Source organism: Prionailurus viverrinus, chromosome F1 (assembly GCF_022837055.1).
Source record: "Prionailurus viverrinus isolate Anna chromosome F1, UM_Priviv_1.0, whole genome shotgun sequence".
Taxonomy (NCBI): Eukaryota; Metazoa; Chordata; class Mammalia; order Carnivora; family Felidae; genus Prionailurus; species Prionailurus viverrinus.
This window is the reverse complement of record NC_062577.1, coordinates 18,616,544-18,637,584: the sequence shown is the minus strand read 5'-3', so window position 1 is coordinate 18,637,584 and position 21,041 is coordinate 18,616,544. Positions and strand designations below refer to the sequence as shown.

At 41.3% G+C, this 21,041-nt stretch overlaps 1 protein-coding gene across 6 annotated transcripts in view; it reads right to left on the bottom strand.

Moving 5' to 3' along the window:
• The window catches only part of TDRD5 (tudor domain containing 5), a 109,619-nt gene extending 88,652 nt beyond the window's left edge, over positions 1 to 20,967 (bottom strand). For 3 of the 6 annotated variants that reach the window (XM_047841188.1, XM_047841190.1, XM_047841189.1), the window contains exons 1-7: positions 20,860 to 20,967; positions 18,260 to 18,315; positions 17,416 to 17,478; positions 15,306 to 15,562; positions 9,687 to 9,924; positions 8,574 to 8,981; positions 6,362 to 6,558 (exon numbers count right to left, since the gene is read on the bottom strand). In XM_047841188.1, coding sequence (XP_047697144.1) covers positions 6,362 to 6,558; positions 8,574 to 8,981; positions 9,687 to 9,924; positions 15,306 to 15,562; positions 17,416 to 17,428 — 1,113 coding nt within the window. In that variant the 5' untranslated portion in view covers positions 17,429 to 17,478; positions 18,260 to 18,315; positions 20,860 to 20,967. Of the gene's footprint in view, positions 1 to 6,361; positions 6,559 to 8,573; positions 8,982 to 9,686; positions 9,925 to 10,587; positions 10,687 to 15,305; positions 15,563 to 17,415; positions 17,479 to 18,259; positions 18,316 to 20,859 lie in introns of those variants that run through there. The other 3 variants (XM_047841191.1, XM_047841193.1, XM_047841192.1) reach the window with 3 other exon arrangements.
• Positions 20,968 to 21,041: the final 74 nt, after the last annotated feature.

Genomic DNA, 21,041 nt, shown 5'->3' with positions numbered 1-21,041 from the left:
GAAACAGATACCATATGTTTTCACTCTTATGTGGATCCTGAGAAACTTAACAGAAGACCATGGAGAAGGGGAAGAAAAAAAAATGTTAGAAAGGGAGGGAGCCAAAACATAAAAGACCCTTAAAAACTGAGAATTGAGGGTTGATGGGAGGGAGGGGTGGGAGGGAGGGAAGGGGGGGGTGCGCCCCCCCCCCCATTGGGATGAGCACTGGGTGTTGTATGGAAACCAATTTGACAATAAATTTCATATTAAAAATAAAAAATAAAAAAATGCCAAATAAATAAGTAAATAAAAGAAAAACTTCCCAATTCCTTTTAAGAGGCCTGTATTACTTGGATTATAATTTTTTTATAATTATAATAATTTTTCTTTAGAAAAGAAAAGCACTATAGAATTCTGACTCGAATTACATGTATGTGGATTTTATCCCACACTCAAGCAATTCTCCAACATCAGCTGGGTATCTTGTACTTCAATTCATGTCTATCTACCTGGCATTACATCAGCTTCCATAAATTAAGGGCCAAGTCCAACAAGATTGTGCCCCACTCCCACCACAATTCCAAGTCCAGGTTATTATCTGTGCTTCTGATCAAGTTACTATAAATCAGAAGTTCCATGACACCCTCCTTGGGTTCAACCGAGTTGCTAAAGCAGCCACAGAACTCATAAACATTTTACTTACTGATTTATTACTGGTTTATTATAAAACAATATAATGCTACACCCACAAAAACTCAAAATGGATTAAAATTGAATGTAAGATGTGAAACCATACAAACCCTAAAAAAAAAAAAAAAAAAACCCACAGATGGTAAGTTCCTTGATACCATTCTTGGCAGTGATTTTTTAGATTGGACACCAAAAGTACCAAAAGCAAAAATAAACAAATGGGACTACATCAAAAAAGCTTCTACACAGCAAAGGAAACCATCAACAAAATCAAAGGCAACCTACTTAAAAGGAGAAAAAATTTCTAAGTCCAATATTTGATAAGGGGTTAATATCCCAAATACATAAAGAACTTATACAATTCAACAGCAAGAAAACAACCAAATTTTAAAATGGGCAGAGGATCTGAATAGACATTTTTCCAAGGAAGACATACAGATGACAAGGAGGTACATGAAAACGTACTCCACATCACTAATCATCATAAAAATGCAAAGCAAAACCACAATGAAGTATCACCTCACACCTGTTAGAATGGCTATTATCAAAAGGACAAGAAACAGTAAGTGCTGGTGAGGATATGGAGAAAAAGGAACCCTGGGGCATGTTGGTGGAATGTAAATTGGTGTAGCCACTATGGAAAACATTACAGAGGTTCCTCAAAAAAACTATACTACCACATGATCCAGCAACTTCAGTTCTGGGTACTTATCCAAAGGAAATAAAAACACTAACTCAAAAAAATATCTGAATCCCTATGTTCATTGCAGCATTATTTACAATAGCCAAGACATGGAAACAACCTAAGCATTCATCAGCGGATGAATGGACAAAGATGGTATGATACACACACACACACACACACACACACACACACACACACACACACACTGGAATATTATTAAGCCATAAAAAAAAAGCAAGGAAATCCTACCATTTGTGACAACATGAACGGACCTTGAGGGCATCACACTAAGGAAAATAAGTCAGAGAAAGACAACTGTATGATCTCACTTATACGCAGAATCTAAAAAACAAAATAAAAATAAATAAATAAATAAAAACTTGAGTTCATAGATATAGAGAACAGATGGATGATAGCCAGAAGCAGGTATTTGGGAGTGGGTAGAATAGGTGGACAGGGTCAAAAGGTATAAAATTCCAGTTATAAAATAATTAAGTCCTGTACAGCATGTAATATACAGCATGGTAACTATATTTCATAATGTATTAATAAATATAATAAGACTACATGACACATTATACAATTATAATAATATGTATTATATATGTTACTACAGAAAATTGCTAAGACAGTAAATCTTAAGACATCACAAAAAGAATTTCTAACTATATGTGCTGATGGATGTTAAGTAGACATACTGTGATCATTTCACATTATACACATATCAAAGCATCATGTACACCTGAAACTAATATATCAACTGTATCTTAAATTTTTTTTTAAAAATCAGTTAAAAAATTTTTTAAAGATAGAACTCAGAAATAGTGAGATGGAGAAGATGCATACAGCCAGATAAGTGGGAAGAGGCACAGAGCTCCATACCTTCTCCAGGCATGCCAGTCTCCCCCAAAACTCTACTGTTCACTAGCTTAAAAGCTCTACAAATCCAGTATTTTGGGGTTTTATGGAGGTTTTACTACAACAGCACAACTGATTGATTCATTCACTAGGGGCCAGTGATTCTATCTGTAGCCCCCTTCCTCTCTCAGGAGGTTGGGGTAGGACTAAAAGTTCAGACCCTCTAACGACATTGTTTGCTCCAACTGGCAACCAGCCCCCATCCTTAGGTCCTTTCTAAAGACACTTCATTAGCAACAAAAGATACCTTTACATTTCTTACCACTTCAAAAATTCCAAGAGTTTTAGGAGCTCTATGCTAGAAATGAGAAAAGGAATATAATTTTTATATAATAAATCACAATAGCACATCCTATAATCCTCTCAATGGATGGAGAAAATTTCAACACACATTCATGGAAAAAATTCTCAGAATCTAGGAACAGAAGGGAATTTTCTCAACCTGGTATACAGCATTTATAAAAATGCTAGAGTTAACACCATAGTTAATGATGAAAGACTGAATGTTTTTCCCCTATAGTCAGGAACAAGACAAGAATTTCCATGCTCACCATTTCTATGCATTATTATACTAGAGAGCCCAGCTTATGTAAGGGGAAAAAAAGGGGGGGGCATACAGATTGAAAAGGAAGTAAAATGGTCTACTCCCAGATGGTATGATGGTCTATGCAGAAAATCCCAACTCTACGAAATAGTTACTAGAATGAGGTCAACTACAGTACTGAGTTTATCAAGTACCTTGATTCAAGGTCACAAGATGCAAGGTCAAAATATAAAAAAAATCCAATTGATTTCTATGTACTAATAACAATTAACTAGAAAATAAACTGAAAATACCTGTCAACTACAGTATTGAGTTTATCAAGTACCTTGATTCAAGGTCACAAGATGCAAGGTCAATATACAAAAATCCAATTGATTTCTATGTACTAATAACAATTAACTAGAAAATAAACTGAAAATACCCTTTATAATATCCAAAGTATGAAAAATGGTGGTTGGGGGGGGGGGGGGTTAAATTTAGCAAAACATATGTAGGCCTTGAGTACTTAAAACTATAAAAGAGTACTAAAAATTTAAAGACTGAAGTGGAGAAATTATACTATGCTCATGGATCAGCAGATTTAATACTGTCAGGATGTCATTTATCCCCAAACTTACCTCTAGATCCCTTGTTTCATTCTAATCAAAATCACAAGAGGCATATTTATTTTTGGTAGAAATTGACAAGCTGATTTATATCAAATTAGGTTTATATGAAAATGCAAAGAACCTAAAGTAGCCAAAGCAATTTGAAAAAGAATAAAGCTGTAGGACTTAACTACATAATTTCAAGATGTTAAAGGGCACCTGGGTGGCTCAGTCACTGGGTTAGCGACGGACCTGGGCTCAGGTCATGATCTCGTGGTTCATGAGTTCAAGCCTCGTGTCAGGCTCTGTGCTGACAGCTCGGAACCTGGAACCTGCCTCTGATTCTGTTTTTCCCTCTCTCTCTACTCTTCCCCCGCTTGCTGTCTCTCTCTCTCTCAAAAATAAATAAACATTAAAAAAAATAAAAAGAAAGATATTATAAAGCTATATTAAGAGAGAAGGGTACTGGCAAAAGAACCTGTAGATCAATGGACCAGAATGGACAGTCCTAAAAACAGAACCTACACATACAAGTGGTCAACAGATTTCACAGAGGTGCCAAAGTAATAAGGTAGTTCAGCAAGGAAAAGAGTATTTTTCAAAAAAATAGTGCTAGAGGAATTAGCAATCCATTGCAAAAAACTCTGGTCCATACTGGTACCTTATATAAGAATTAACTTGAAATCAGTAATAGACCTAAGAACTAAAATCATAAAACTTCTAGAAGAAAACATACAACATTTTTGTGACTTTGGATTTAACAAAGATTAGTTAGGCAAGAATCAAAAGAAAAATATAAATAAATTAGATTTCATCAAAATTAAAGGCTTCTGCTTCACAAAAGGCAGAACTAAGGAAATGAGATAAGCATATACCAGGAGAAAGTATTTGCAAAACATGTCTCTGGTAAAGGACTTGTACCCATTCATATATAAATAATTCTTCCAACTCAATACAAAAGTCAATTTTTAAGAACAAGCAAAGGATGCAAGGAGACACCTTAAGGAAAATTTACAAATGGAAAATATGCATATGAAAAGATGCCCAACATTATTCATCATTAGAGAAATTTCAACACCATAATTAAATACCACTACACACCCATAATTTAAAAAAAAATTAATGTTTATTCATTTTTCAAAGAGACACAGAGCACGAGTTGGGGATGGGCAGAGAGAGGGAGACACAGAATCGGAAGCAGGCTCCAGGCCCTGAGCTGTCAGCACAGGTGTCACCACACCAACGCGTGGCTCAAATCCATGAACCATGAGATCATGACCCAAGCCAAACTTGGATGCTTAACCAACTGAGCCAACCAGGCGCCCCATGAATAGTAATTTTTTTAAGTGGACAATACCAAACATTAACAAAGATACAGCTAGAACTCTCATATGTAGTTTAGAGTAATGTGAAATCATACAGCCACTTTAGAAGAGTCTGACAATCTCTTATAAAGTTAAACATGCCCTTACTGAATGACCCAATAATCCTACTCCTAGGTATTCACTCAAGAGAAGTCCACGATCAAAGTGTATGCAAATGTTCATAGCAGCTTTATTTATATAAATACCCCACACAGGAAAGAACCCAGATGTCACCTGATGGGAATGGATAACAAATTGAGATAGATCAATATAGTGGAACGGTACGCAACAAGAAAAAGTAACAAACTACTGATACTGATGAATCTCGAAAGCACCATGGTAAGTTAAAGAAGCTAGACACAAACGCTAGATGTTATTTAATTCCATTTATATGAAATTCTTGAAAAGTCAAACTTACAGAAAGCAATATTTATGTAGTGTCTACAGCTGGGGAAAGAGATCAACTACAAAGCAGCATAATGGAAATTTTTGAGAATGATGGAAATGTTTGGCCTCTTGATTTTGATGATTATGCAATGAGGTACATTTGTCAAAATTCAAACTGTACATTTTAAATGGATAAACTATATGTAAGTTATGCTACTAAAGCTAGTATTTTTTAAGTTATAGAGGTAAGGCACTTTTATATCTTGAATTTAATTTCCATGTGCTTCTTCTAAGCTCTACGAAAGTTGTCATCTTGCTAATTTAACCAGGGTTTTTGTTGGTTATATTCTAGTAGCTTTTGTTCAAAACTCCTTCAGCATACACACAGTCAGAAAAGTACCAGGACTGTAGTGCTCAGGGCCAGCCATTCAGGTGAAGATATTCATGAGGAAAGCTGCAAATATACTTCTAGGACTTTGGTGAGAAGCTGGAACTAGAGACAGCTGCACAAAGTACAGGTGTCCCTCACTTTTCAAAAGTTCATGCTATGCCCTTTCACTTTTACGAAAAATCTAGGGTCCGTTCTCATTTTTGCTAACCCAAAGAAATCGAAAGAGGATTTTCACTTTTATCAATAAAGGCCAAAAGCAAAAAGAGCATCCAGCAATTGTTTTGCAGTGAGCGGTTATAGGGGCAGCGCGCGCCGAGCAGCCAGAGTGGCATCACCAGCCTCCTTCCCCAAGAACTACATTCAGCATCAAACCACCATAGCTTTGAATTGTGCTTTACCCCCATTTATTTTGTGCATCCATTAGCAAGATGTGTCCTAAGGTACAAAATCCATTGGCTAGATGTATCATAAGGTATCAGAAAAGCCTAAGAGAGGTTATTTTTGGGGTCTAAGAAGGCTCAAAATTTTCTCTATATAAATTAATGGCAATTGTTTCTTTGCTTTACACGGTTTCAACTTTCAAAAGGTTTCATAGGAACACCCTACTTTCCAACAGTGGGGGAAGCCTGGAACAGAAACCATGGGAGTTGATACAATTTTATTCTTTTCTCACTGCCACCTCTTACTAGCTAATAATTCACACAACCATAGAAAATGCTCAAGTTAAATCTGAAATTAAGCTTCTCCGTCTAAGTATTAACCACTGAATTTAAACACATTTTTGGTTTATACCTCCAAACTCCTATATCTCACCTGGTTTAATTTTTCAGCGTGATTCAGCCTTGAAGTCTCTACCACATTTGACTTAAAAGTATTTTCCACGTTCAGTATTTGCTTCGGTGGTTCCAAGTTTGAAGTGGGTTGCGAAAAGCGTGCCTTTGTGACTGGGGAGACTGTAGGGTAGGACCTTTGTTGTTTCATTCTAAAAGGCTGGGTAAACATTTTACCTCCTTTTGTGAATAAAAGAAGAGCGGAGAAAAGTTGTCACTAACAATTTCTACTTTATTTTCTGGTGATTCTATATAGAGGCTACTGTGACCTAACTGTTCCCAACTTAGAAATAACAATTATGGAAAGTAAGTTTACATTTTCATATTGCCAAATAAAATTTACATACAATGGAAAAGATTAGTCATCTATAAAAGAAAACCAAGGGATCATACATATGTTACTGAGAAGGTTGGAGCTATCTAAAAACTCCATTTAAGATCACCTGAATATAATTACAGAAAGGCAGATTTCAATAGGTAAAAACCTAAAAACGTTTAGGAGGCCAAAAAGTCTCCAACTAAGAAGTCTGCTTAAAACTATGCTTCTCAAACTGAATAATCACCTAGTAGTATGGGAGCAGGAAAGGGGGATAAAAAGCTATAGAATAAAGGATATTATTCTAGAGTACAGATTTTTTTTCTTCAAGATTTGTAGGGAGGAAAATACCACTGGCAAGATATATGCTGATGTACAACATGATCAATCACTAGACCTCACTGTGGTCTCTTTCTTTACCATAAGATCAAGCCCCCCCCCCCACACACACACAAATTGTTTCCAAGATACCCTGATGATAGGAAGAAGGGTCACAGATGAGAAACATGAACAATCCAATCACTGGGAAGGAATATCACTCCCCCCATTCAATAAGTTGGCAAGCTGCTTTATACACTATCAACCTCTTACAACTTTAATAGCATAGGTTTGTCTCCCCAAGTTCAAGTAACTCAAGAATACTGATATTGCTGATGGTTGAGGGTAAGATTCAAAACACACACTGGCCCCTATAGTCTTCCCTGACGAGAGCTCGTAAACCCCCTAGGATATCTATATCAAATTACATTTCCTACCACAGTTTAAGTATTGGTTTCTAAACTGGGGACATTCTCATGGTTTCACCTATAATAATCTAAATACAGATTTTATAGAAAAAGAAAAATCACTGAAATAGGCGTAGAGATTCCCAAAATAGGCTCAGTGTATAGATTCTGTATCGTCAAGGGTCTAGTGATGCACTATACAAATGATCACATTGGTCTTCTGAGACTTTAAGAGGGACAGTGATTCGGAGACGAAAGGTACAGCATACAACCCATGGTATTGTAACAACATTGTATGGCACATGGTAACTACACTGTGGGGAGCACAGCACAAGGTAGTCAAATCACTGTGCTGCACACCTGAAACTAATGTAACACTGTGTGTCAACTCAACTACTATATAGGTATATAGTAGTGTGTGTGTATAAACATAAAACAAAAACAAGAGGGACAATGACTGGGTAAGAACAGCACTGGCTAAACAGTATTAACAGCTGCGTTTCTAACCCTGGCTATAACACCTTTCTAGCCATGCAACTTTGCAAAAGTCATTTACGTATCCTGAGCTTTGTTTTCCTTATCCCTAAGACTGGGTCATTTACCCTACGGTGTGGCTAGAAGAATCCAAGGTAAAACGCTATATAAGTGGTTATCATTACACTACATAAATTATTGCAGCGCCTGCTAGGATACCAAACATCAGTGCCAGCAAAACTCAGATGGCAAATGTTACTAACTAGTATTAGTTTTAAACTTTTCATCTTCCCTATCTTCCTTACGTCAACACACACAACTAATGTTCGCTTACAGTGTTCCAGAGAAAACAGATCTTGTATTTTTATAATAGCTACCACTTATTACACCCTTATAAATGCCAGGCACTTTTCAGACCTCATCTCGTTTCATCGTCAGCACTACTCCAAGAGGCAAGTATGATTATTCCTATTCTAGAGATGAGGAAACTAAGGCTCAGATGTTTTAAGTAACTGGAATGAGATCACTCAACCAGCAAGTGGCAGAGCCAAGATGCAACTTTGACAAACTCTGGGAGCTTAGGCATTACCCACCTCTCTATCTACCATGACTGCTCCAAAATTTGCTAACCCACAATTACTAAGTACTAAGTTACTAAGTACTAATGCTAACATGCTTACCTGCTGGCCATCCTCTCTGCTTTTCCTCTGTTACGCTCTTCCTTAGCATCAACAAAGAACCTGCTCTGGTCTGCTCTACTGAAATGACATCTGAAGCAGCATTAAGTACTTCGAACATAGAGAGGAATCCATACTGTACATACTGGAATGAACGTCCAAATCGCCTGGAAAATGCCTTTTCAAAATCAGAAAGGAGAACGGGAGATAACGCCAACAGGTCTTTCAACTCACTCTTCACAACAGCTGGAAGAATGGGAGGCACCCTTCCCCGGTAAGGTACTCGCCGACGGGAGCTCGGCCCAGAGCAAACACTGGCCCTTCCCCTTGGCATGGAATTTCGAACCTTATGGTTGCTCCTCTGTTTTGCAACTAAACTTGCTATTCCTTTGGTGGATTCATCTGGAATGGCTAAGGAGGTGTGAAAAAAGAAATCACAGTTAGATGAAAACGTGCTCCTTTCTTTACCCTTACATCTGTGGTTATACAATTTTAATTCTCCAAGGAGCTGTGTATCTAGGCAACATGATAAACATGAACCCTTGGTTCCTCCATCTTTTAGACAACCACTTGTTAGCTCCTCTATCAGACGATGAAGACAGAAAGATCAAGCCCAATATTTAACATTACTTCTGACTCCTGAAATATCTGAAACTCTCAAGATGAACAAACTTTCCTGCAATGTTTTTTTCTGTGCGTCACGAAATTTAAAACATGAATTCGTAGTTAAAGTCCCATTGTTATGCTTCTTCCAATTTAAGGTGCAATAATTTGAATCACATGCAAAATGTAGTTCCTGTGAATGCACATTTTTCTGGAGAAATAAATTCTTGATTTTGCTAAAGCTTTAACTCTGCTCACAACTTCAAAGGTAACCATGAACCCTCTCCCCCTCAAAAAATTAAAATCCCCTGCCTGGGGTGCAGGATAATCGCTATTACAATTCTTTTTTCTTTTATATTTTTAATTCCAGTTAACATACAGTGTTATATTAGTTTCAGGTGTACCACATTCAATAATTCCATACATCACCTGGCGTACTCCCCATTGCCTATTTACCAGAAAAATTCTTTACTAATTACGTGTTACTTATAGATCTTCAAATTCTAAGCTTACCTTTCAGTATTACAGTACCATCCCCACAAGGGCAGACAGTGACAACATCAGGCATGTCCAACACCAGCTCCATAGTGGACCGATATCCAAGAACCCGGAGTGGTAAATGGCTGCCAACCATCAAAAGGTACTCCTTTTCCAACTGCTGTGGGGTCAAACCATCTTTGGTGGAGATGAGAAGTGACCTTATTTCTTTCCTCAGGCATTCCTGGATGCGCTCTTGTTCAGACATAGCACCCTACCGGATTTAAGATAGAAACGTGGCTCATTAGCAAGAGCAGACAAACCCAAGACGGAGGGAGGGGAGAGTTTAAAAGGATCAATAGTGGAATATAAACAATCGACACCAGAGTTCTAAAGGTGATAAAGCAGAAGCAAAACTATGAGGATTCTCTGAAACTCGGCGTTTCACACTATTCAAGCTCTCTCAACCTGTGTCGATTCACCTGCACGAGTCTGGAGACATCATTGCCCCTGGCTAATGTGTGGGAAGTCCAAGTTCCTGGCTCGACTTTGCTGAAGCCCCGATAACGGTTTGTCTGGGGTCTCTACACCGCAAACTTCGCTTCAGACGGGATCCCTCCTCGACGCTGGGAAAAAGCTCGGGAAGGAGGCAAACGCAATACCGCCTTCCCCAGCGCTAGGAGAGGGCTCCCGGTAAAGAAGCTCGCACCGGCATACCTCCCCAGACCGACGGGGAGGCTGCCCACTTCCTCTTACCCAAGTCAACGACCTCATCTGTGCCCGGGAGCGGGGTCCCCTGCCCACCCCAACGTCCCTCCCTGCCGCCAGGCGGAAGGGGAAGCTTCCCTTCCCTCGATCCCTGGGGACTGCCCACGCAGCGAGGGGTTTGTGGGGAGAGGCCGGCAGGAGGCAGGCGTCGTGGAGTGTCGCCCCTCACCCGTGTAGCCCACAGGGCGGGCGCTGCCGTTGCGTGGCCCAGAGACTCAAAGGCGCTCTCCCATCCAGCCGCCTTGTAGGAGCAGCGCCAAGGCGCCCGCGCGCCTGCGCACCAGTGCTGGAGGGCGGGAGGCGTGCAACCCGCGCGGCGTTCCAGCCCCGAGGGCGCGCGGCGGGTGGGACGGTTGGGCAGGGCGGGACGCTCGGGGGTCCAGGCTGGGGGCGGCCGGCGCGGGGCCGCCACGCTAGGCTCTCGGGCGGCGTAGGCTCCTTCGGGGGGGGGGGGGGGGGCCGGAAATCGCCGGCGCCTACCTCGTCCAGCGTGGCTGGGAGACGCCAGGTGGGGCCGCGGCTCAAGAACCTCTCCGACCACCGACCACATCCCCAGACCGACAGGGGCAAGGGCAGCGGGCCGTCCCGCCATTGGGACAGGCAGGTGGGAGGAGGAGGTGGAGGGGGCCTCGAGGTTCTTGACTTGGGTGTGCCTCATAGTCACCGGTGGAGCTTGTTTAAGGGGAAAAAAGATACCCAGGTCTGATCGTCGGGGGAAATTACAGGCATTTCTGACGCTAGGTGTTGAATCCCTGCAGAGTTACATGCAATTTAAGCTCCCGGAAGAGACGAATGACTGGGACCTGGAGAAAGACACTTCCAGGTGCCATTGGAGAAAAACGAGCTGGCAAACTAAAAAAGGGAATGTATATTTGGGTAAATAACCTGGGAATGTATTTACTGGACAGGTGGAATGAGCCCGATTTCTATGGTCCTTGAAAACTAGAAAACAGTTTAAGAGGTGCAGAACAGAGGCACAGTATAAAGACCTTTAAGATGTACACTCTAAAAAAGTAAAAAGGCAAACCAAAACATAACCAAGGAATCTGAATTAAGGAAAGCTGTGCACGCACATCTACTTTAATTTCCATCTAAAATTCCATGACATGTTAAATCCAAAAAAGCTCTAGGAACAAAATGTTCCATCAATGAGGCAGGTATATTGAGGAACCCCTGACAGAAAATAGAAAAGATTTATGGGCTGGTTTATAGTCGAATGGACAAGGCTAAATAGCAAATTAACAAAAAGGAAAATGATGAGATGTGAAAAGTGAATCTAGATGTTCCAACATCCAAATGACAAATGTTACAGAAGCAACGGAAAGAATGGTGATGAGGTCTGGGAGTTAAAAAAGAAGGACAATATCCCAGATGTGAAGAAAAACACATTTTCAGATTAAAAGGGCCGAGTGAGTCCTTAGAATAAGTAATGAAAAAAAAGATCCCATCCTAGGAGAAGATCCCATCCCAAGCCTAGAAGAAAGGGAATCAAGAGTTTTGTTTTTTCTTTAAGTTTACTTATTTTGAGAGAGTGTGTGGGGGAAGGGCAGAGAGAGGGAGAGAGAGAATCCCAAGCAGGCTCTGTCCCGTCAGCACAGAGCCTCATGTGGGACTCGAACTCACAAACAGTGGGATCATGACCCTAGCTGAAACCAAAAGTCAGATGCTTAACCAAGTGAGCCACCCAGGCACCCAAGAGATTTTATATAAAGAGATTATATAAGCACTGGACATTAGATGGCTATCGGATTTCTCAGTGGAGCAGTATCTTCAAAGCTGAAACAAATCCTTTACCCAGCCAAACCAGCATTAAGTGCAGGAAAAGAAAAGACATTTTCAGACATGTAAGATTCAGAAAGCTTATCTAACTTGAGAATGACTCCTGCAAAATGAACAAAGAATTGAAAAAACATTATCCCAGATTCTCATCCCCAATTATCTAACAGCTACCACACATTGAGCACTTACAAGATGCTCTTTTATGTAGAATATCTAATTTTCTCCCCAGTTACTCTGAGGTACAATCATGATCCCCACATTAAAGTGAAGAAACGGATATACAGACATGAACAAAGGTACAACAAAGAGTGATAGGCAAGAAAAACATAAAACTTATGGCTCAATCTAGAAAGGTAAGAAAAAAGAGACTTTTAGAAAGCTATTCTGGAGCTAAATCCCAGATCAATAACTGAAAACCAAGAGTCAGGGGCTATTTGAATTACTCCAGTGAGGAGATCCCACTGGAAGTCCTCACGTGCTTGGGTTTATGATAATGCAGTCATTCTCCAAGACCCAAAAGTCTTTTGTGATGACTCACCTGGGAAGTGAATGGAAATAAGGTAGGAACAATCACACCAGGTATCTTCCATGTCTTATGGTAACACTTGCCTCTGCAGTTCTCCAGGTAGGCTTTTGATGTATGTTTCTGGCACTCTGCTTGGCATTTTCTACCAGAATAGCCCTTACTCAATGAGTGAATGCACCAATGCAGGAATTCTGTCTGTTACTGAGATTCCTAGTCCAGTTTTTCACTTGGCAAGCAGGGTACATAACCCCAAGAGGAACTCACAGTCCCACTAGCCCTATCCAAAGGTGACAGTGGGCCAGAATTCATTTATCACCAACCCCTGTACACTCAGAATGTGAATGGCAAACAGTGACTTTTGGGGTCCCAGAAATTAGAGTTAGTTAGCATTAGGAAGTGATAGTCACTGAAAAACGTAGGCGCTTCCTTTTCTTCAGAGCAGTTATCCTAAAAAGGATGAAGGTTTGTAATGTTAGGTAGGGCAGCATCTTTCTGTAAGAGAATAGTCAGATTGCATTCAAGAGACTCTGGGTCCAGGATCTGATTTAGTTTGAGGAACAGGGTGACAAAGCCAGGTCTCTCACTCATGAGATGCCTCTGTTCCCTAGACCTCCAATAGTGTTTTGTTGGTCTGTTTGCTTTTGTTGTTACACAAATCAAAAAGACTCCGCTGTTTTTTGAGTTCATTCCTTGGGATCCTACCATTAATTAACAACAACCAGAGAGTTCTGTGAGTTAGACCAATGTGTTTTTCCACCCTGCTGCCTATTATGATGATCAGTTAATTCTGGTAATTAACTGTCTCCAGCTGGTCTCCTCCCATCCCTGCTTGCATCTAGGAGCGTATTTCAATTGCAGCTGCTGCTACCAGCAGTTCTGCCTTAGAAAACAGCCAGGAAAGAGGTTTTTGTGTTTTGTTCAAGCTTCTGAAGCTTTAAATATGCCTCATGACAAGAATGAGAGGATCTTTAGACAAACAGAAGAGAGAGTGGGTGAGTTCAAGTTCATGACAGAACCAATATAGCATTCCTGCCTCCCAACGTTTTTTAACATTATGCCTAATTTGGGACCATTTGATGGTATTGTTCAATTTTTCTTCCCACAAGCAATTACTCCAACTTTTGCCATCCCTCCTACACTTTTTACCCACTCCTGCCTCACCACTAGAAATTGACTTTGCTTGGACTCCCAGAGAAAGTGGAGGCTCTCATGCATGAACCTTCTGAGCTTCCAACTCAGAAACAACTCAATTAGCCCTGCTCTCAGCTTTCCTTGTGGACCCAGCAGGTGAGGGACCATCTATCTCACCCATCCATCCTACTCTTGTGTCTATCTCCCCAACTCCTCTAGCTCCATGACCTTTGGCTATTATTACACAGTGCTGTATAATCAACATCTCTTTACACTCCTTTCCTATAACAAAATTATGCGCTAATCCTTTTAATCTTACACAACACAGACACAGGGAGTGGGAAACGTAAAAATACACTTTTGACCTATGTACCTCTGTAGCCATTCCTGCGTGGCCAAGTCCTTGAATAAACAGTCCACACTCATTTTTTTCCCACTTTTTCATCCACCACTCACTACTCAACCCAAAGCAAGGAGCCTGCTACTCTAAATAGCTTTCTTAAGCTACTTTTAGCAAAATCACCAATGATAAATCTTGTAATTGACAAATCTTAAGGACTTTTCAATCTTTTCATCTTTGATAATCTCTGATGTTTACTTTTGGTGTCCCCTCCTTTTCTAAAAATCTCTCCTTGGTGGGTTTCTATGCTGCACCAGCCTTGGATCCTAGCTTTCTGCTCTATTTCCTATTTCTGATATGAAATGCCCACGTACTCCAGGGTGTGTCCTTGGCCCTTCTCCTTTTTACTCTTCCCTCTTCCTGAGTGACCTTTTTCTTTCTCATGGTTTCAGCTTTGGGGGCTGCCTTTGTTCATTTAAGCAACAAATATCTTTTTAGCTCCTATTACGTTCCAGGCAGCGTTCTAGAAGATGGAACTAAAACAGCAAAACAAAGTGCCTGTTCTCCCGGACCTTAACAAGGACAAGCAAAAGGCAGATAAATATATAATGTTGAGTAATAATTGCTTAAGGGAGTGAGAAGGGACTGCTTTAAATGAAGTATTTAGAAAACTGTTTTTGTTTGGCCTCTACGATAGTGGTTTTACAACGTGTGGTTCCAGAGCCGCGGCATCACCTGAAAACTTGTTAGCAACGCCAGTTGTCAGACCCCACCCCAGACCTGCTGAATCAGAAACGGCAGCGGGGGAGGGGTAGAGGGTCCAGCAGAGTGTTTTAATAAGCCCTCCAGGTGATTCTGAGGCATGCAAAGTGAGAACCACCACTCCAGAGCAGTTTCCCACCGCACGCGTCATGAATACATTACAGGCGTGGAGTCTAATGCCGATTTTTCTCAGCCCACTGGGGCGGCTTCAGGGGTGGGGGCAAGCAGGTGCTGGAAGCCCTCCAGCCCAAAGTAGCCTCCACCCAGACTTTTCAGAGGCAAGCAAGTGGGGTCAGACGCAGTACCCACAGGGACCCAGGTAGGAAGGCAAGGGCCGTTCAACACTCACCAACAGGCTCAAGAAGCTAGGCGCTAAAGATTCTACTTCTGCTTCAGGGCCACCCCTGCGGCTGCGCGGATGAAGTTCCCGACCTGAACGCAGAGTCTGCGCAGCGCAGCGCGAAGCTAGGCCCGCGATGGTGGAGGGGCGTGGCTCTTGCTGGGCCCTTGTCTGCGCACTCAGGACAGCTTCCGCTCTAGCTGTGCTTTGAGCGCTCTTAGTAAGGCACCTGGTCCTTAAGGTTTCATCGTGATTCTGAAATAGTCCTTAGGAAAAAGGTTGATTGGATTTTAAATCCATTTGCATCATCACAAGGAATATCAAAATTACATTTGTTGATGAAAGCTACTCGACTCTTCAACTGTTAACCTAAATTTTTTTAAGTGGTTGTAAAAAGAGTTTTCAGCTTTTTTTTTCAACGTTCTTTTATTTTGTGTGAGAGAAAATCCCAAGCAGGCTCCGCACCGTCGGTGCAGAGCCCAACGCAGGGCTCGATTCCACTAACCGTGAGATCCTGACCTGAGCCAAAATCAAGAGTTCGGTGCTTAACTGAGCCACCCACACATTCCAGTTTTAAAAACTCTTTTAATCACTTTACGATGTATATCAAATTATCGTGTTAGACACCTTAAAAATAATTTTTGTCAATTATAGCTCACTAAAGCTGGAAAATAACTTTTAAAATTGTGTGAACACATTTCTCATCAATGGTGACAAAAATTTTAAAAGCTTATTAAAAAGATTTGATTAGAAATTTTATGTAACAACTTCAAAAAATATATTTGTGGATGCAAGCTCACGATTCTTCTTTTCCTCATTTAAAATGAACTTTAATTTTTTTTTTTAATTTTTTTTTTTAACGTTTATTTATTTTTGAGACAGAGAGACATAGAGCATGAACAGGGTGGGTCAGAGAGAGAGGGAGACACAGAATCTGAAACAGGCTCCAGGCTCTGAGCTGTCAGCACAGAGCCCGACGCGGGGCTCGAACTCACGGACCGTGAGATCGTGACCTGAGCTGAAGTCGGATGCTTAGCCGACTGAGCCACCCAGGCGCCCCGAACTTTAATTTTTTTTAATGAGGTATAATTAATTGGCATGTAACATGTTGGTTTCAGGTGTACATTATTTGATACTTGTATATATTGCAAATGAGCACCACAACAGTTAACATCCATGCCCCTACACAGTTTAGAAAAAATTTTTTTTCTTGTAATGAGGACTTGTAAGATGTACTCTCTTATGAAATACAGTACTATTAACTACAGTCACCATGCCACTACATATCTCCATTATTTATTTATAACTGGAAGTTTGTATCTCTTTACTCCCTTCATGCATTTCAAGATTGTATTTTAAAATTGAAAATATTTTATTAGGGGACGCCTGGGTGTCTCAGTCAGTTAACTGTCTGACTCTTGATTTCAGCTCAGGTCATGATCTCACAGTTTATGAGTGAGATCTCAAGCCCCACGTTGGGCTCTGTGCTGGCAGTGCAGAGCCTGCTTGGGATTCTCTTTCTCCCTCTCTGCCCTCCACTGCTCATGCTCTCGCTCTTTTTCTCTCAAACATAAATAAATAAACATTTTTTCAAAGTAATTAAAAAATATTTTATTAGTACACAAACCTTCTGATATTGAATCCCTAATACTTTTCCATTTTCTTTTTACCATGATCATATATCAAAGATGTATTTTTCTGAAAAATGTTTAAGTGTTTATTTTTTGAGAGAGAGACAGAGACAGAGCATGAGCTGGGGAGGGTCAGAGACATAGGGAGACACAGAATCCAGAGCAGGCTCCAGGCTCCAAGCTGTCAGCACAAGAGTTGGACATGAGGCTCAAACTCACCACAAGATCATGATCTGAGCCAAAGTTGGACGCTTAACCCACTACACCACCCAGCTCCCCTCAAAGATATAATTTTATTGCTGTGCCCTTTATAGATAACCTCAAATCCTTTTGTATGCCCCAGTATGCTATTCAAATTTTTTTTGCCATAATGGGCAAATTAGAAGCACTGCTCTAGGATCTCAAGATCTCTCTCTCACTCTTCCTCCCCCTCCCTCTCCCTCCCCCTCCATCTCCTCCATAACCCAACACTTAAACAGGTAACATACCTGTTTTCAGCATCCTCAGGGTCACACAAGTCACCAGAAATAAGAAATTTAAGGGAATTTCATCTATAATGGGAACAAATTCTAAATTGAAGTATAATGGAGCCAAAGCTGTCCATAATCCCTTTTCTGCATGCTATGTTCTCTTTTAGTGGTTCTCTGTCTTCCCTCCCTCTTGGCAATCAGGAATACCTCCAGATTTGGGACGGAAGATTACCTACAATTAAGGAAAAGCCTTGGGGCACCTGAGTGGCTCAGCTGGTTAAATGTCTGCCTCTTGGTTTCCGCTCAGGTCATGACCTCAGGGTTTGTGGGATCAGGGCCCCCATCAGGCTCTGTGCTAACAGTACAAAGCCTGCTTGGAATTCTCTCCTTCTCTCTCTGCCTCTCTCTCTCTCTCTCTCTCTCTCTCACACACACACACACACAAAATAAATAAATAAACATTAAAAAAATAAAAGGAGGGGCGCCTGGGTGGCTCAGCCGCTTAAGCGGCCGACTCTCAATCATGGCCCAGGTCATGATCTCACAGTTCGTGAGTTCAAGCCCCACATCAGGCTCTGTGCTGATGGCACGGAGTCTGCTTGGGATTCTGTCCCTCCTTCTCTCCACCCCTCCCCTGCATGTGCCCTCTCTCCCTCTCTCTCTCAAAATAAATATATAACCCCCCGAAAAAACCTTTAAAAAAATAAAAAATAAAATAAAAAATAAAATAAAATAAAATAAAATAAAAGGAACAGCCTTATCCCAGGCTACCCTTCCATCATAACACTTTATTACACCTGTTTACACATCAGTTTCTCCCTGTTAGACTGTAAGTTCCTCGAGGGCATGTGCCATATCTTACCTCTACGTCCTCAGAGGTGAGCAGTGCCAAACACATAGCAGGTGCTCACTAAGTATCTGTGAAGTGAATTAATGAGAGAAAAGTCAGGTCAGTCTTACCTCACCACTGGACCTGACAAGGGGACAAGTGCATCGCCAGTGAAGAAGGTGGGAAGGAACATAGATGTTCCAGATCAGTATAGTTAGGGGAAGTGGGTCTGCCAGAGATGTCTACGGTTGTGACCAACTGCCCAGCCTATTAAGGTTAAAATACCCACCCTTCCCAAGTCTTCTATCTCCTCACTGCCCCCCTCATTAACGCAGGTGGTCACCAAATTCTGTTGATTCTCCGCCGGAGAAGCAGCTTCTGCCTCCTGGCCATTCCCACTGCCACAGCCCAGGTCCAGCTCTCAATAGCACCACTTTTCTAGACCTCTGCTATGCCCTCCTGGTTGGCCTCTCTGCCATCTACAAATTGAGAAAGTCAAATTTAAGTCCCTGTAGTCTCCTCCAGCTCTAAAATGATAAGATTTGCAACTTTATCTAGTGACAAGGAAGTCCAGGCTTTCTATTAAATAATTCATATAAACCAATATTCACTCCACTTAGCAAATGGATATAAAATTTCAAAATACTAAATAATAACTATAATAATTTAGAAAGCCTTGAAATCGTCCAAGACCTTTGGCCTTTGATCTTGGAAACAAACTCAAAAGTCAACAACTGTAATTGGTCCTCCCTTCCTAGTAAACCCTCACAGATGCCAGTCTCATAACAAATCCAAACAAGGAGTAAAGTATTAAGAGTACAAAAATGTGCACATATACTTTCAACAAAGGGATGACCAATACTTTCAATTAAAAAGGAATCTAGAAAGAAAACAGCAACATCCTTGTAAGTACAGCCAGCCTGAGGTGCATTCTGCTGCCTCAGCACTCCCCAACCCCCCCACCCCACACCTTTCAGAGATGCTGGGTTGACCTTTCTACCATGCAACGTGATGCTCTTTCTCAGCTATTGTCATTGCCATCCATAATCTCAACAGCCTTGTGTTGTAAGCAGGTGCGTGTGTTACTGTTATATGTGGATACTGAAAATGAAGTCAGATCATGTAACTTCTCCATCATCCCTACAGCAAAGGAGACTGACAACAGGCACCCTACATGGGCTCCAATGCCAAGTAGGGCCTTTTCTCATCAATTTTTCTCCGGCCAGAAATCCCTCTATCTTCTTGGCAGACAGGGTGCAATTTTGAGATTATCATTTGGCCAGATAGCCTGCCAATTCCTGGAGTAAAAATTGAGGGCCAAGTTTACTTTAAGAATCCATAGCTAGGACCCCAGGTCCAATTAATTTGTAACAGAATCAAAGGCTGAGAAGAAAAACAAATACTATCATCGATTTCAGGCTTTTCTGAACAGGAAAATATTTACAGGATGATAAACTGTGTTTAATAGCAACTATTAATTTGAGTGAATATTAGGTAATCATGATACTTTTCCCTCTATGGACCAAATGAAGCTGCAGAATTTTTCTAAGTGTCCTGCTCTAGGCAGGAACTATAAATTGAGGCAGGCACTCGAAAGAAACATTTGCCTCTCTTACATTCCTACCATGCAAGAATCAGGTTTAGAGAGTAAAAGCCAAATCTATTTAAGTTACTTTATTACTAATCCTTTATTTTATTCCCAGTGACCTAATTTAGAATATATGGAAGAAAGTACTGGAGTGGTTTTTCCAGAGCCCTGGGAGTTACTTCGGGTCCACATTCTTTAATAAGGTTTTTGACAGGAAAACCTGTGTGAACTCAGTAACTATGGAAAAATAAAAAACATTTCTGCCATCGTGATCTGCGGTATTGGAGCAGAATCCTCAATCTTGAGTTTGAAGCATTACCCATTCAGTGAGAAATGATTAATAGTAAAAGAGAAATAAATTTATTCAATGTTTCAAGTTCCTCAGAAGTGAGTGGGGCAGCTCCCCCAGTTTGTTGCTGAATGGAGCATGGCCAGGAACCTGAAAAAGTGACAGTCCTGCCTTCATCAAGGAAGCATGGGAACAGAGCCTAGCAAAGGACAAAAGCATCCTTAAAAAAAAAAAATCAGATCCCTTCCCTTCTATGATTCTTCAAGAAGCATTACATCATCAACAGGCTTAAGCATTAGTAAACACAATAATAAGTTAATTTAAAAAAAAAAAGAAATATAAATGTAAATAAGAAAGAGAGAGACTGAGAGAGAGAGAGAGAGAGAGAGAAGGGGCCTAAAAGAGTTTCCCTAATCCCCCCACCTTTTGAAATGTGGATCCTCCCAAAAGTAGTCCGACGACACTAATTCCACTTTGAAAGCACTTGCAAGAGCAGGGCCAGGATATAAAATAAATGAGGGGGAGAGGGGAAAGGCGCCCTGCGGAAGCCTCCAGGGGGTAAGGGGACGCTTGGGAGAAGTTTCTCATTTTACCTTAGGGTTACCCTAATTCGACGACCTATATTCTGTTCCCTTAAGCTGTCTAGCGCCCCCTCGAGGACCACGTCCCTAGTTCCTAGGCCGCGCAGAGGCCGCGCAGAGCGCCATCGCCCCTTCGGCGATCTGCGAGCCTCCGCGGTGGGTCAGGCAACCGAACCTGCTTTACAGCTCAAATCGTCGTCCGTAGAAACGCATGTTGATGCCACACCAAGCGGCACGCGGGCTTCTCACAAACGCCTCGTGGCCAAGGTCGCGCGAGTCGCCGGGCTGGGCGGGCGGGCGTGCCTCGGGGAATCGCCGTCCCGCCTCCGGGCGAGCAGAGCCCCGCCCCGCGCACCG